This window comes from Microtus ochrogaster, unplaced genomic scaffold (genome assembly GCF_000317375.1).
Source record: "Microtus ochrogaster isolate Prairie Vole_2 unplaced genomic scaffold, MicOch1.0 UNK90, whole genome shotgun sequence".
Lineage (NCBI taxonomy): Eukaryota > Metazoa > Chordata > Mammalia > Rodentia > Cricetidae > Microtus > Microtus ochrogaster.
Window position 1 is genome coordinate 207,905 of NW_004949188.1, and position 14,602 is coordinate 222,506.

The window sequence follows — 14,602 nt, forward strand, 5'->3', positions numbered from 1 at the left end:
CTGTGAGTTCGAGACCAGCCTGGTCTACAGAGCTAGATCCAGGACAGGCTCCAAAGCCACAGAGAAACCCTGTCTCGAAAAACCCAAAAAAAAAAAAAAAAGAATAAAGAAATGCAGAAGATGAGAGGCGGCAGAGAGCTTGCTTGTGTGCACCTGTTTCCTTCCCTCCAAAGCTCCCACAGCTCCTCCTTCTTCCACCATCTCAGAGAGCCTGGCTATGCTACACCTGTGCTTGTGGCTGTGAAGAAGCCGCCTTATGTTTGTATAGCCTCATTTGTAGCTCTAGCCTAGGGCAGCTCAAGTCACCCAAGACAGACACTGTGAGCAGAGACTCGACGGCACTGCCATTTTGATATCAGTTGTAAGTACACTGAACCTACAGGCAAATGAGCAGACAGCCAAACCATAAAGACACCGTCCTACTGTCACAGGTAAGCCATCAGACAGACATAGCCCATCACCTCCACCAAGGGCACTTTGATAGGTTCTGGTGAACATGTGAAAAGCTAACAGCCTGAGTCTGGGGAGACGGCTCAGTAAAGAGCGTGTCATGCAAGCACGAGGACCTGAGTTCCACTCTCCAGAATCCACGCGAGAAAGCCAGGTAGGGCAGTGTGCCCTGCCATCCCAGAGACCTGCCAGCCAGCCAATCTAGGTAAATCAGTGAATCACTAGTAAATCGCTCAGGGGGGCTGGAGAGATAGCTCAGTGGTTAAGAGCATTGCCTGCTCTTCCAAAGGTCCTGAGTTCAATTCCCAGCAACCACATGGTGGCTCACAACCATCTGTAATGAGGTCTGGTGCCCTCTTCTGACCTGAAGACATACAGACAGAATATTGTATACATAATAAATAAATAAATATTTTAAAAAAAATAAATCGCTCAGGGATACTGTCCCAAAAAACAAAGTAGTGCTGGGTGTGCTGGCCCAGTCTTTAATCCCAGCACTTGGGAGGCAGAGGCAGGCTGATCTCAGCCTGCTCCACTCGGTGAGTTCCAGGACGGCCAGAGCTACATAGTGAGACCCTGTCTCAAAAAAGAAAAATGGGCATAGTCATAATGTGGCAAAAGTCCTAGGACTCAGGTAGGTGTAGGGTGTAGTCGCACAAGTCTGTGACATCAGCACTCAGAGAGGCTGAGGCAGAAGGACCGCAAGTTCTAGGTCAGGCTGGGCTACTTAGCAAGTATGAGGCTAGCTTGGGCTACAGAGTGAAAGGCTGCCCCAAAAGGAGGTGGTGGTGCTGGAGAGATGGCAAGGGTGCAGAGTACATACTGTTTTCCAGAACACCTGCATGGTGGCTCACAATCATTTATGACTCCAGTTCAAGAGGATCTGATACCCTTCTCTGGCTCTATAGAAACCAGACACACAGTGGTGCACATGCAGTTAAAACATGCACACACTTAAAATAAAAGCAATAAAAGAGGAGCAGAAAGGAGAACAGAAGAAAAAGGAGGGAATGGGGAAGAAGGAAGAGGATGAAGAGGAAGAGTTGTTAGACTCAAGTCTTGGGAGAATGCACTGCCATATGGACAAGGCAGAGGGCCAAGACAGGAAGTGCTACCACATGACACATACGGAAGCAACACTAGTACTGATAGGTGCACACCCAATGTCAATGGTAGAAAAAGTCATGCCCAGGATGAAGGCACAAGGACAATCACAGCCCACATGGAGCATGGTACCTGGTGCACAGAGATGACAACTGTCACACAGGCACAGGTAACCAGAGCTCCAGTCACACCCACTCATGGCCATCTGAGGACAGAACCACTGTCCGTGTGTGGAAGGGCCTTTCTTGTCAACGTTCTTTGGACATCAGCCCCAAATAATGACACAAGACTTATTAATTATGGAAGTTTGGCCTTTAGATTAGGCTTGTTCCCAACCAGCTCTTATGACTTAACCTGTTCCTACTAATACCCAACCTCCTCAGTATCTCACTGTGTCTCTGCCGCTCCCCCAGAATCCTATCTCTGCCCAGAATTCCCGCCTAACGTCTCCTGCTATTGACTCTTTATTAAACAATCCTTAGGCCAGTAAGGCAAAGCACAGACACATCTTCACGCAGTGTAAATAAATAGCTTGAAAAAGTCACCCTGTGCCTTTAGTTGTACACAACAATTGATACGGACACAACTGCAGGGTGCCAGGCACGTCACCTACACACAGTCACACTCTGGCACACATGGCCACTCAGGGTTCCATCAACAGTTGACGCTCCTTTGCCTGTCACAGTGACGGAGTATTCACAGTGACCAGGACAGCTCTTGGCGTCTGTGATGGTTGTTTCTGTTTTGTTTTGTCTCACTAAGTAGTCTTGGCTGGAACTCACAAAGATCTGCCTGTTTCTGCCTCCTGATATTGTAATTAAAGGCCTGCGCCACCACCTAGGTGCCTAGCACTGGTAAAATTGGTTTTAGCAGACAGCTTGCCACAATCTAGAATTAGTTAGGGAGGGAGTCTCCAGGGGATTATCTAGATAAGGATGGCCTGTGGGGAGGAGGGCGGAAGACCCACCCACTGTGTGTTTTATTCTCTGGGCAGAGGACTGGATCACATAAGGGTGAAGAAAAGAACAGAGAACCAGCACGCATGCGCGCATTCATGCACTGCTGTCGACTCTGTGCTGTCACGTTACAGCTTCTTCAAGGTCCTGCTGACAAAACCTCGCTGAAATGATGGACAGGAGCCTGGAGTGGGAGCCAAATAAGCCCTTGCTTCACTGTGTTGCTTTTGTCAAGATATTTTTTAAAAATCTTTTTTTTCTATTTTAATGTTGTATGGGCGTTTTGGTTGCATGTATATTTGTGCACCATGTGCATCTGTGCCCACATCAGCCAGGAAAATGTGCTGAATCCCCTGGAACTGAAGTTATAGGTTGTGAGCTCCTATGTGGATGCTGGGAATCTGAACCTGCACCTCTAGAAGAGCAGTCAGCATCTAAACACTCAGCCATCCTTCCAGCCTCCACCCCCCCCCCCCGCCGCCTCTACACACACACACACATACACACACACTTAATTTAAAAACAAATAAAGTGGAGAGAAATCAAGGAAGACACCTGGCATCAGCTTGGGCCTGCACGCATAAGTGCATATGTGAGCCTACACATAAAAGCAATATGCAACCACTCTGGGGACACCTACAGCTCTGGACAGATGTGTCACAGCTAGTGTGACAAGGGAACCACATGATCGTGACCACTATGGCCCATTTCCATAAGGAGCTGGACATGAGATGTATTCAGTTTTGTGGCTTTTTGAGACAGGATCTTGCTATGTAGTGGAAGCTGTGCTGGAGCTCAAAAGCCTCCTGCCTCAGCCTCCAGCATGGTAGGATAAGAGGCCTCTGTCACTACGCCTAGGTCATCAAGGCTTGGTCTCCACTCCTTAGCTCTGTGGAGGTGGTAAAAAAGCAAACATGAAAAAATGGCTATACCTGTGCCAACATCAAGGCACCTGGGCCTGGTGGCACAAGCCTGTAATTCCCAACATTTATAAGGTGAAGCAGGAGGACTGAAAGTTCAAGTCTGATCTAGGTCACATCGTGGGTGGTGGAGGCACAATCATCCCAGCACTCGGGAGGCAGAGGCAGGGGGATTTCTGTGGGTCTGAGGCCAGCCTGGTCTACAGAGTGAGCTCCAGGACAGCCAGGGCTGTGTAGAAAAACCTGTCTCAAAACTAAACTAAACTAAACTAAAAGCAACCAAGGATAGGGCTGAGCGGTGACTGTTGAGAGAGCTTGGTGCCCTTCAGAGGAGTCAGGTGTGTTGCCCAGACCCACACGGGGTGACTCACAGTCACCTTAACTCCAGCTCTAGGCCTTCTTCGGGCCTCTGGGGAACCTGCTCACATATGTGCACACATATACATAAACTAAATCTTTAAAACAACCCTTTAAAAAAAGGAATAGGGCATGGCTGAATGGTACCATGCCTGCACAGACTCTACCAGTGAAGGCCTTGGGGCGTGGTTCAATAACACAACACAAGCCTAGTAGACAGGAGTCCCTGGACTCTATCCCGAACACAACAAAAGAAAGAAAGAAAAGGAAGGAAAAAGAAACAAACAAACCAGCAGGTGCATTTGGCCTGAAGGTAGCATTTGACTACAACTATCCTAGCCCAAACCTTGAATGGAACAAAAGATTTAGTCAGAAACTGCAGGAATAGGCTCCCTTCACAGTGAGATTAATTCCCGCCTCCTTGCCGTACACAGCAAAGCATTAAGGAGTGAAGACTGAGTGCAGGCAGGCAATATGAAGGGAAAGGCCTCACCTTGAGCCTCTTCAGGAGCCGCCTGGCTCTCCAGCTGGCCAGCCTGTAGCGCACGGCGAAGCTGCATGCGGATGATGTCAATCTTGGTCTTACTATCCTGCAACATCTGCTGGGCCGTCAACAGCAGCTTCCGGTCCTAGAGACAGACATGCAAGGTAGCAGAAGACTGGGAGCTCAAGTCTGACAGCAACCCTGCTGCCATACCATGAAGGCCTTGGGGCCAGTGCAGAGAGATACAGTCCATGGGCTTCACTCCAGCTCTGCCACCAAGAGCTGAGCCTTGTGGCCTCACCTCCTTCATCTGCAAAGTCTGGACCTACACTGGGCTGAGGACTCAGCCAGTTTGGACCAGTTGGAGTTACATCCTCCTCAGCTCTCAGCACATCTGTGCAGATGTCTGCAGGGTCACAGACAAATGGCTGTATACTGCGGTAACATATAGATAGATAGATAGATAGATAGATAGATAGATAGATAGATAGATAGATAGATAATAGATAGATAGATAGATAGATAGATAGATAGATAGATAGATAGATAGATATAGATGCCTAGAGCAGGTCAAACCAGAGACAAGAAGCAGACTAGTAGTGGCTAATTGGGACACAGCCCCCTGTCACAGCGATGGAATGTTCTAGAACACTGTCCCACCTTGGTGCTGCCATTGCTGTAAGTCTGGATCATGTTTTCTGCCCCCTGTTTGACCTTCAGCTCAATGGCCAGTTGTTTCTCCAGGCCAGCCACTCGGCTCAGGTTGGTGGATGAGCACATAGGGCTGCCCTCTCCAAGAGATTGGGGAGCATCTGAGGAAACAAGAAGGGAAAAGAATCACACAGTTGTCACTTCAGTAGACCCGGGAGACTTTGCCCCAGCTGATAGGAAGCCCTCAGCCCAGAAAAGGAGCCTGTGGGCCAGTACACAGGCAGGAGACACATGGCCCTCAGCGCTGCAGTGGGCCCAGCATGAAGGAAGGTGGTTAGTGACCAGGTATGCAGGTTTTCAGGGTTAGCTGGAATAAATGCCCTTATCTACATAAGGGTATGTAAGCCCACTGTGTGAGTGTGACTATGTCTGTAAGCCACAGGGGTAGTAGGAGTGTGGTACCCTAGATGTGGGTGTAATCGGGGTTAGGAGGTCTGTGTGAGCTTACGATCACTGTTTCAGTTGGTACTGTTCAGTTTTGATCTCTAAGGGCACCTGAGATTCTGGTTTGAGGCTTGGCTGTTGTCACAGTCAGAGGTGAAGTCTGTACCTCAAGAGTAGTATGGTCAGGACGGTAGACTCACTGCAGAAGGGGCTTATGGGATTCTCAGCTTGACTCCACCCAAGTGTTGATGGGATAATATCGGACCCCAATAGTGGACACAGCTGTATTTAGAGGGGCTGGTGCTGAGTCTGTTGACTGTATATAAAGTCTGCTGTGGATGAGACAATGCTGGGGCACCTCTGGGTTGGTGTGACCAGGTAGAAGAGCTCTGATGTCACTGCAGGTTAGTGTCTCACGGTGTAGGTGACGGGGTGCAAACCTTGGGTGCTGTCATGACTGTGCTACAATGTCTGGAATCATGAAGCCATGTTTGCTGTGTTGCTCAGGTGCCATTATTCCATCACTGACTGTGCACTTCTGAACTCTCTGGGTATCCTCTCGTGTTCCTGGGACCATGCACATCTTGGCTACAAGATGAAGGACTTGTGACCTTGTATTGTTGCTGTGTGAACACACATAACACTACTGAACTCTGGCGAGGATAAATTACGTGTGGGTTCTCTGTGTGTGTGTGTGTGTGTGTGTGTGTGTGTGTGTGTGTGTGTGTGCATATGTGTATATATGGAAGCTAAAGGGACAGCAGGTAAATTCTTCAATTGCTCTCTGTCTTCCTTCCTTCCTCCCTTTCTCTTCTGAGATAAGGTCTCTCACTGAGCCAGCCTGGCGCTCTCTGACTCAACTGCTGCGGCTGAGCAGTGAGCCTGGAGCTCCTTCTCCATCTCCCAAGAACTAGAATCAGCACATGTGGCTTTTACTTGGGTCCTTGGACTCCAAACTCAAGTCTATGTTTGCACAGTGAACACTTCACTGGCTAAGTTTCTCAACCTCTTTTATTTTAACTATGCTATGATCAAAAGTTTTTTTGAGATAGGGTTTCTCAAAGGCATGCAACACCACCCACAGGCCAAAAATTTAAATTTGTAAAAATATAAAAATGAGCCTTACAGCTAGGGGTAGTGGCATACTCCAGTAATCCCAGCACTGGGAGGCAGAGGCAGATGGATCTCTGTGAGTTTAAGGCCAGCCTGGTCTACAGAGTGAGTTAAAGGACAGCCAGAGCCACACACAGAGAAACCCAGTCTTGGGGGGCGGGGGAAGCACCCTCCTGGGCTTAGCACTCCAATAAGTAATCTCTGTTACTCGGGAGACTAAAGCAAGTCCAAGCCCTGCCTGGACAACATAGTGAGATTTTGTCTCAAAAAACATGTTTAAAAAAAAAAAACAAACCCTGAGGCGAGGGCTGAGGTATAGCCCAATGGTACAAAACATACTCAGCGTGCAGACGGCCCCAAATTCCTCCCCAGGACCCAATTAAATTCAAATCTTTAACCGTTGCAAAAGTCTACGGCTGGAGATGTGGCTCAGCTGGTAGGATGTTCGCCTTGCACAAAGAACTGGGCTCCATTCCCAGCACTGCTAAACTGGGCACACTTTACAGGGAAGGTCGGGGGCCAAAGCCATCCTCAGCTGCAGTGACTTTAAGGCCAAGCTAGGCCTCAGGAAACCCTGTCTCAAATGGCACACACCTTTAATCCTAGCACCAGGGAGGCAGAGACCAGGTTGGTCTACAGAGTGAGTTCCAGGACACCCAGGGCTACACAGTAGGACCTACCTCAAAGAAACAAGGGTTCCGAGGAAAGGCTGGAGAGAGCGCTCTGCTCTGTGGAGGACCAAGGCTGGGCCAGTGCCCGTATCAGGGACTCACAGCCACCTGTAACTTCAGTTTCAGGAACCCCTGACATGTGACACACATAAAGACATCCGGGCATATACACACACACATAAATGAAAAACTAAAAATACGTTTTGTTTTTGTTTTGGTTTTAGAGACAGGGTTTCTCTGTGTAGCCCTGGATGTTCTTGAACTCACTCTGTAGACCAGGTTGGCCTCAAACTCACAGAGATCCACCTGCTTCTGGTCCAGAGTGCTGGGACTAAAGGCATGCGCCACCACTGCCTAGCTGTTTTTATTTATTCATATATGAATTTTTATCTGGAGTTGTTTTCTTTTTTCTTTTTCTTCCCTGGGTTGCAAGTAGCTTTGTTTTTGATTTTTTAGACAAAGCTTTTTACTACGTAGCCTGACTGGCCTTGACTCACAGATATCTACCTCCCTCTGTCCAATACATATATACATACAGATATAGATATATAAACACAAAAAAAATAAAACAAAGCAAAGAACAACAGAAAATAGTCTATAACTGCTGTTGTTCTGGTATAATTGTGCAAGGCTCTGAGTGACAAGTGTGCAGTATTTGGGTGTGGGAGCCCATGAGTTTCTGGGTGTTCATGGGACAGCATGTCACTCAGATGCTGTCTGGGCATAGCTATAGCTGTTTCCTTAGGTATGTGGTGACAGTGTGTGGACCTTTAGTGTTATCTAGATGTTGGCATGTGTATTTAGGTATTCCTAACGCCAAAGACAGCTTTGGGTGGCATCTGGGTGACATTACATCACAGGTGTAATGTCTGGGTGTTAGTCACCCTGTGAGTCTGGCATTTGCCATGACTCTGGTTGACCCAGGACAGTATCCTGATGGATTTTAACTCCAGAAAGTCAGTGACCCTGCCTGCTCCCAAGCTTTCTGCTCACCACTCCCGGCTGCAGGGTCAGGCAGCACCACATGCGCATGCAGCTCCTGCAGCTGCTGGTGGAGCAAGTCAAGGCGTCGAGCAGAGCCCCTCAGCAGCAGCTCCACAGGGCCCAAGCTGCGGCCCAGGTCAGTGGTGGCTCGCCTCAGGTTCTCGGCGCCCTCCTTCAGCTTCAGCTCCTTGCGGATCTCCCTCTTCAGTCGCTCTCGTTCTAACTCCAGTTGCTGCTGCACCCCGGGGGCTGCCAGGTCTGCGCCAGCCAGACCCAGCTGCTCCAGCAGCGACCAGCTGCGAGGCTCGCTCTGCAGGGGGAGGGACCAGACACAGAGGTCAGGGGCTGAAGGACAGGTGGCCTCACCAGGGCCCAGCTCACCTGACCTACCACTTTACCCTACTGCACCCTAGAATTCCAGGGACAGGGGCCTGTTCCTCCTCCCTGACCCTCATAATCTGGGCCAGAAAGATGGTTCAGGGGTAAAGGTTCTTGATGCCAAGCCTAGTGACCCGAGTTCACCCCCCAGGAATCTACACAGTGGAAGGAGAGAACCAACTCCTAAAAACTGTCCTCTGACCTCTACCACACCCCCACACACAAATAAATAAATAGAGGGCTTGAGAAATGGCTCCATTAAAAACATGCATTGCTCTTGAAGAGGAACTGAATTCTGTTTCAAGCCTCTAATTCCAGATCTAGGGGGACTTGACACCTCTGGCGTCATCAGGCACTGGTGTGCACGTGTACATAACCCCACAGTCACATATGCATAATAAGAATACAAATAAATAAATAGGAAGTCAAAGAATAGACCAAGAACAAGATCTCCTTCCTCCCTTGTTTTCAAGAACCAGGCTCGCCACAGGTGGGCCCTATTTCCCTTAATTTGTGACCTATGCAATAGGATTCTAGCAGGAAGGTTCCAGAAGATCCCTCTTTCTTTCCAGTTTCCTGCACTCCTAACCAGGAGGTCCCAAGGGTGGGCTACACATTTCTTTTGTCATACTCCAAAACCAGGAAAACCTTAGAGACATACTCTGACTTCTCTCATCTGCATTCCCAAACTGGAGGTCCCAAGGGCTGGCCCTGCCTCCCTGGCTTCTATATCTCTCATATAGAGAGCAGCTCTCATCTCCTCCCACATCTCTCGATCCTGAGAGCTGTCATGGCACCCAGAAGTTTCATCCTCCATCTAGAGAGCTGTCTTTTGTGCCCCATCTCCTTCCTACCCTTAATACCCAATGATAGGCACCCAGATTAGACCCTCCAGCTTTTTCTGCCCATCCCATGAAGACCCTAGCTCCCACCTCCAGCTCCAGATCCAAAGGGGGATCAGCCGCCATCTGGGTCCTGGGTCTGGTCTGAGGACCACGCCCTCTTCCTGAACCTCAGCCCTGCCAGGGCCTCTGGACTGCCACTTCCTCTTTCCTGCTGACTCCCAGCATCCTCTACGCCAGGGCAGCTCTAGGGCATGGGGTTTTTTGTTTTGTTGTTATTTTGTTGGGGCAATGGTTTTGGTTTTTTGTTTGTTTGTTTTTTGAGACAGCGTCTCTCTATGTAACCCCTGCTGTCCCGAGATTTACTATGAAGACAGGGGTGGACTGAAACTCAGAGATCCACCTGCTTCTGCCTCTTGGGTGCTGGGATTAAAGGCGTGTGGCACATAAGAGGTTCTTCCTACATTATCCCCTAAATGGCCATGCTTGCTTCACTGGAGGCAAAGCTAGGGGCAGGCATTCCTCAATTCACGACCTGAGAGAACACCCTGGACATATACACCCACAGTATGTATGCAGCAGGCAGGATCTCACATGGTACACAGGTGTGTAGTCCATAGGCTCACAGGTATGATCCCATGTCCAGCTTTGCAGGTGTGAGATTTGTATAGGCTCACGTATGCTCATACAGTACAGGTTCATATATATGTATACCCTTGTCACAACTAGCTTCAGTTGTCAACCAGACAAACTTGTGAAGAGGAGACTTCAGTTGAGGAACTGCCTATCAGACTGGCTTGTGGGCATGTCTATCAGGTGTTTTCTTGATTGCTGATTGATATGGGAGGGCCCAGCCTTCTGTGGGTGATGCCACCCCTGGGCAGGTGGGCCTGGACTGTGTAAGAAAGGTGCTGAGCAAGCCAGAGGAAGTGAGGAGTAAGCAATGTTCCCCTGTGGCTTTGCTGTCTTGAGCTCCAGCCCTGACTTCACTCCATGATGGACTATAATTTATAAGACCAAATAAACCCTTTCTTCTCCAAGTTGCAATTGGTCAGTCTGTTATCACAGCTACAGAAAGCAAACTAGACCAATCCCCAACCGCAGGAGTGTGTGGATAGAGCATGGGTTCACGAGAGTGTGCAGCTACTAGCTCTGCAGGTCTAGGGTGCACAGAGTACAGACTCACACTCATCTGCACCTCCTCCAGGCACCTGCAGGTGTGTGCCTGGAATACGGCTCATGTGCACACATACTGCACTCCCATCCATGTGAGCACGTGGGTGAACACAGGCTCCCACACCTGCCTGCACAGACCCTCATAACAAACAGCCATGAGTGCGAGTCTGAGTCCCTTAGGAAGCTGCTCTCTCAGTGCACCTGCCAATTGGCCAGTGACTACAAGCTCCAGCACATACGTGTGCTCACAAGCTTTTTTTGTTTGTTTGTTCTTTTTGAGATGCAGGGCTTGTACATGCTCACATTCCTTTTGCTTTTCTTTTCTTTTTTTTAGTTGCACTGCCCATGCCCCAAAAGCAACTGTGAGCTCCCTCAGGCCCTCAGCCCTGCTACTGTCTGCTCATGTCTTGCTGGTAGTCCCCAACATCCCCTCAAGAATCAGAACAACCAGTTCTGCAGTGGTGAGTGTGTGCACGCACGCGCGCGCAGCTTCCTGTAGACAGGCATCATCAACTTCCTGCTTCCTCCTACCCAGATGTCCACCACAGCTGATGGCAGCTTGGAGGCCTCGGGGGCCCGATTGGCCTAGTAGTAGCTCCCTAAAGCTAACACCAGGAGGAGACAGCCCTGAGTGGCCCCAAACAGCAGCCCACGACTGTTTGCCAAATATACACCAAATCTCAACTATAGCAGTTACAAGGCTGTACATATCAGGGACAAGGCATGTGAGGACATTCTATTTCTCACCAGATTTTGCAGTGAACCTAAAACTGCTCTTAAAACTATTCTATTTTAAAACAGTAGCAGTGTTGCTGGAGAGATGGTTCAGCAGTTAAGAGCTCACACTGCTCTTCCAGAGGATCAGAGTTCAGGTCCTAGCCATGCCAGATGGATCTGATGGCTCTGGCTTCTGTGGGCATATGTACATACCCCCCACATACATAATTAAAAACAATAAAATCAATAAAAGTAGTAGCAACAGGAGCTACAGGCAGTGGGTGGAGTTTGGTAGCATGTACAAGCACTGTACCTCAGAAGAGACAATAACAAGAGCTACCACAATCTCAGCCAGGTCTCACTAATGTCATCCCATGAGACAGGTACTATTTGTTTTGTTTGGCTTTATATTGTTTTGTGCTGGGATCTCAAGTAACCCAAGGTGGCTTTGAATTCAACACTCAGCTAAGGTTGGCCTTGAGTTCCTGACCTTCCTGCTTCCACCTTGCCAGTGCTAGCACCCAGCACAGCACGATGCAGATGCTATAGACAGATACATAGACAGACAGATATCAAACTATCTTCAAGACGAAGAAAGAAATTGAGGCCAGGCAGTGGTGGTGCACACCTTTAATCCCAGCACTCGGAAGGCAGAGGCAGGCGGATCTCTGTGAGTTCGAGACCAGCCTGGTCTACAGAGATAGTTCCAGGGCAGGCTCCAAAGCCACAGAGAAACCCTGTCTCAAAAAACCAAAAAAAAAAAAAAAAAAAAAAAGAAATTGAGGCCCGCGAAGGCTTGTTGCCACACATGTTTAATCCCAGAACTTAGGAAGCCAGGGCAGGAGGATCTCCTTGAGTCCTGGCCAGCCTCATCTACACAATGAGACCCTGTCTCAAAATAAGCAAACAAACAAAGAAAAAACCCACCAATAACAAAAACAGGAAGAACAGAAGCTGGGGCACCTTGCCCAAGGTCCCAGAGTCAGCTAGAGCTGGGAGGAATTCCATGTCCCTCACACCTTGTTGCTGTGAGCCACCATCACAATGAGCAAAGTTCTCCAGGAGGGCAATGAGACTGCAGGCCAAGAGCACAGATCTTGTTGCTCTGTCATCTCCTCTCTATATATCTGTGTAGTAGTAACCATGGGGGTAAACTGAGGCTACAGGAGCCCATAGCAGTGGCTCTCAAGGAAGGTGGGGTTGTTTCCTCATCGCCTCTAGATACACATTCTTGGTTGTCATTATAACCAAGGCATACAGGAGACGCCGGTCAAGTGGAGGCCATTGCTGCGGCTCAACATCCTGAGGCACACAGCACAGCTCCCCACCACAAAATGATCCAGGCCCCAACACCAGTGCTGGGGCCTTGGGAAGGGGTTGTGGGCTCCCATCTCGGATTGCCAATCTCCATGTTCACCCTTAGAGCACCGGCTGAGGCTCCACCTCCCTCCTCATAACCAACCAGTCATAACCCCATTCCCTCCTCCAAAACAGGAACAAGACTTAGGAAGGTTTGACCCAAGAGTTCATCAGGGAAGACAGACAGCATGGGGGATTTAAACCTAGCCTCACTGAACAACACTCTGCTGTGACCAGGCCCCACCCAAGGTCCCTTATCAGCACCCCCACCACCAGCAGGCAAAGCAGGTACTCAGCCAGGAGCAGGGCCAGCTCTCAAGGGGAGCATACAGGCAGAGGAAAAGTGAAGGCCTTCGGGCCCACCTCCAGCAGAGGAGGCCTGAGAATATGTAAAGCATGCAGGGAAGGAAGGAGGCAGGGCCTCCTGGGTCCTCCTCCCCTGGGTGATTCACTTGTGCCCAGGAACAAGGAGTCACTTGAGGGCAGCAGGGCAAACGCCTGGCCTGGTCTTGAAGCATTACAACATCAGCTTCTCCACCTGCCATCACAGACCCGGAGACACCAGAACAAGAACTCTCACCTCGGGGAACCCTTCTTGGCAAAGTAGCTAGGGATCCAGAACCCCACATCCTGAGATTTCAATGCCTGGGGCGTTTCCAGAATCGAGACAGGACATCCGTTTGCCAGACATACAACAGACCAGACAGGCACGGAGGTGGTGGGACAGGGCAGCAAGTCCAAGCGGGAATAAACTTAAGAGAGACAACAGGAAGGGGACCGAGATGTGTGGGTCCAGCCTCATTCTGGGAATAACAGCCTCCGTGTCCAGTGTGGGGCACACCAAGCACATGCATGCACTGGGAGAGCCCTACACAGCCCTCCGTGGGCTTGAAGGCTAGCCGGCACCCAGTGCATCACGCCTGGAGGTCTGACCTTGTGAGATCGGCAGCACCAGATACGCCCAGCTCCTCGGCAAGGCCGGCAGGCCATCAGCAGGACTGGGGAAGAGGGGTACAGGAGAATACAGGGGAGACATGGGGGCAGGTATGGAAGGAGATGAGAACCAGTTACACAGGACAATGGACTTACACGGTGGAGAACCAATGGAGCCACAAGGATACCAAGATCTCAGATTTGGGTCATTGCATTAGAGGGTGGGAAGTCACCCTGACCCTGCTTCCTCTTGGGAAGGTGGGTTCAGTAATGCCCAACAGGTCACACTGGGAAGGCCATGTGGTTGACAGATGCCAGTCACAGGTGTTTGTTGAGGGGGGGTTGAGGGGGGCTGGTAGCCTTCCAGACATAAAATCCTTCCTGCCTGTGTGACAGGACACGCCCCACCTGGGATACGGCTCCATCAGTCAGAGAAGGGTGGCTAAGGGGAAGGGGGCGCTGGAGGAGGAACCCGGCCTCTGGCATAATGAAGTGAATTAGACACTTCCTCCAACAGGTGCCCATCTGGGTGGCGTCAAGACCATCGTAAAGACGTCTGCGGGCGGGGGTGGCCCGGGCTTTGTTGTGCGGGGGAGGGGCACGGTCCACCGCAGAGTGCCAGGCACCTGCTCCAGGTGAAGCGGCACCAGCCAGAAACCGAACGCTGAGGACCTCGGCGAGGAGAGCCTGGGGACGAGAAGCACCGGAACCCGCAGCTGGCCGCGGACACCGCAGTGGGGCCCCCGCTGCGCCCGCTGCCTCTCAGGGAGGGCGGGAGGAGGAGGTGCGATAGCAGAATCCCGAACAGCAGCACCCCGTCCTCCGACCAGGTCGGAGCTCCCGCCTGCTATAAGGGCCCTCGCGGGCTTCCGATGGGGACTCCGTCCCGGGCTCTCCCAGTGCCTGGGGTCCTCCGCGCCGTCCGGCCGCCCCGCGGGTGTGAACAAGTCGCCTACCTGCACGGCGTCGCCGGCCATGTCCTCCGGCAGCCCGCCTGGGGTCCCAGCGCCGAGGCACGGCTTGCGAGCGCGCGAGCGGGGGCGGCGGGAGGCGCGGCACCTAG

At 50.7% G+C, this 14,602-nt stretch overlaps 1 protein-coding gene across 3 annotated transcripts in view; it reads right to left on the bottom strand.

Annotated features, from left to right (window-relative positions):
- Nucleotides 1–14,596, bottom strand: part of Pkn1 (protein kinase N1) — a 30,193-nt gene extending 15,597 nt beyond the window's left edge. For all 3 annotated transcript variants that reach the window (XM_005370915.2, XM_026777911.1, XM_026777910.1), the window contains exons 1-4: nt 14,496–14,596; nt 8,144–8,444; nt 4,932–5,083; nt 4,281–4,416 (exon numbers count right to left, since the gene is read on the bottom strand). In XM_005370915.2, coding sequence (XP_005370972.1) covers nt 4,281–4,416; nt 4,932–5,083; nt 8,144–8,444; nt 14,496–14,516 — 610 coding nt within the window. In that variant the 5' untranslated portion in view covers nt 14,517–14,596. The remainder of the gene's footprint in view (nt 1–4,280; nt 4,417–4,931; nt 5,084–8,143; nt 8,445–14,495) is intronic.
- Nucleotides 14,597–14,602: the final 6 nt, after the last annotated feature.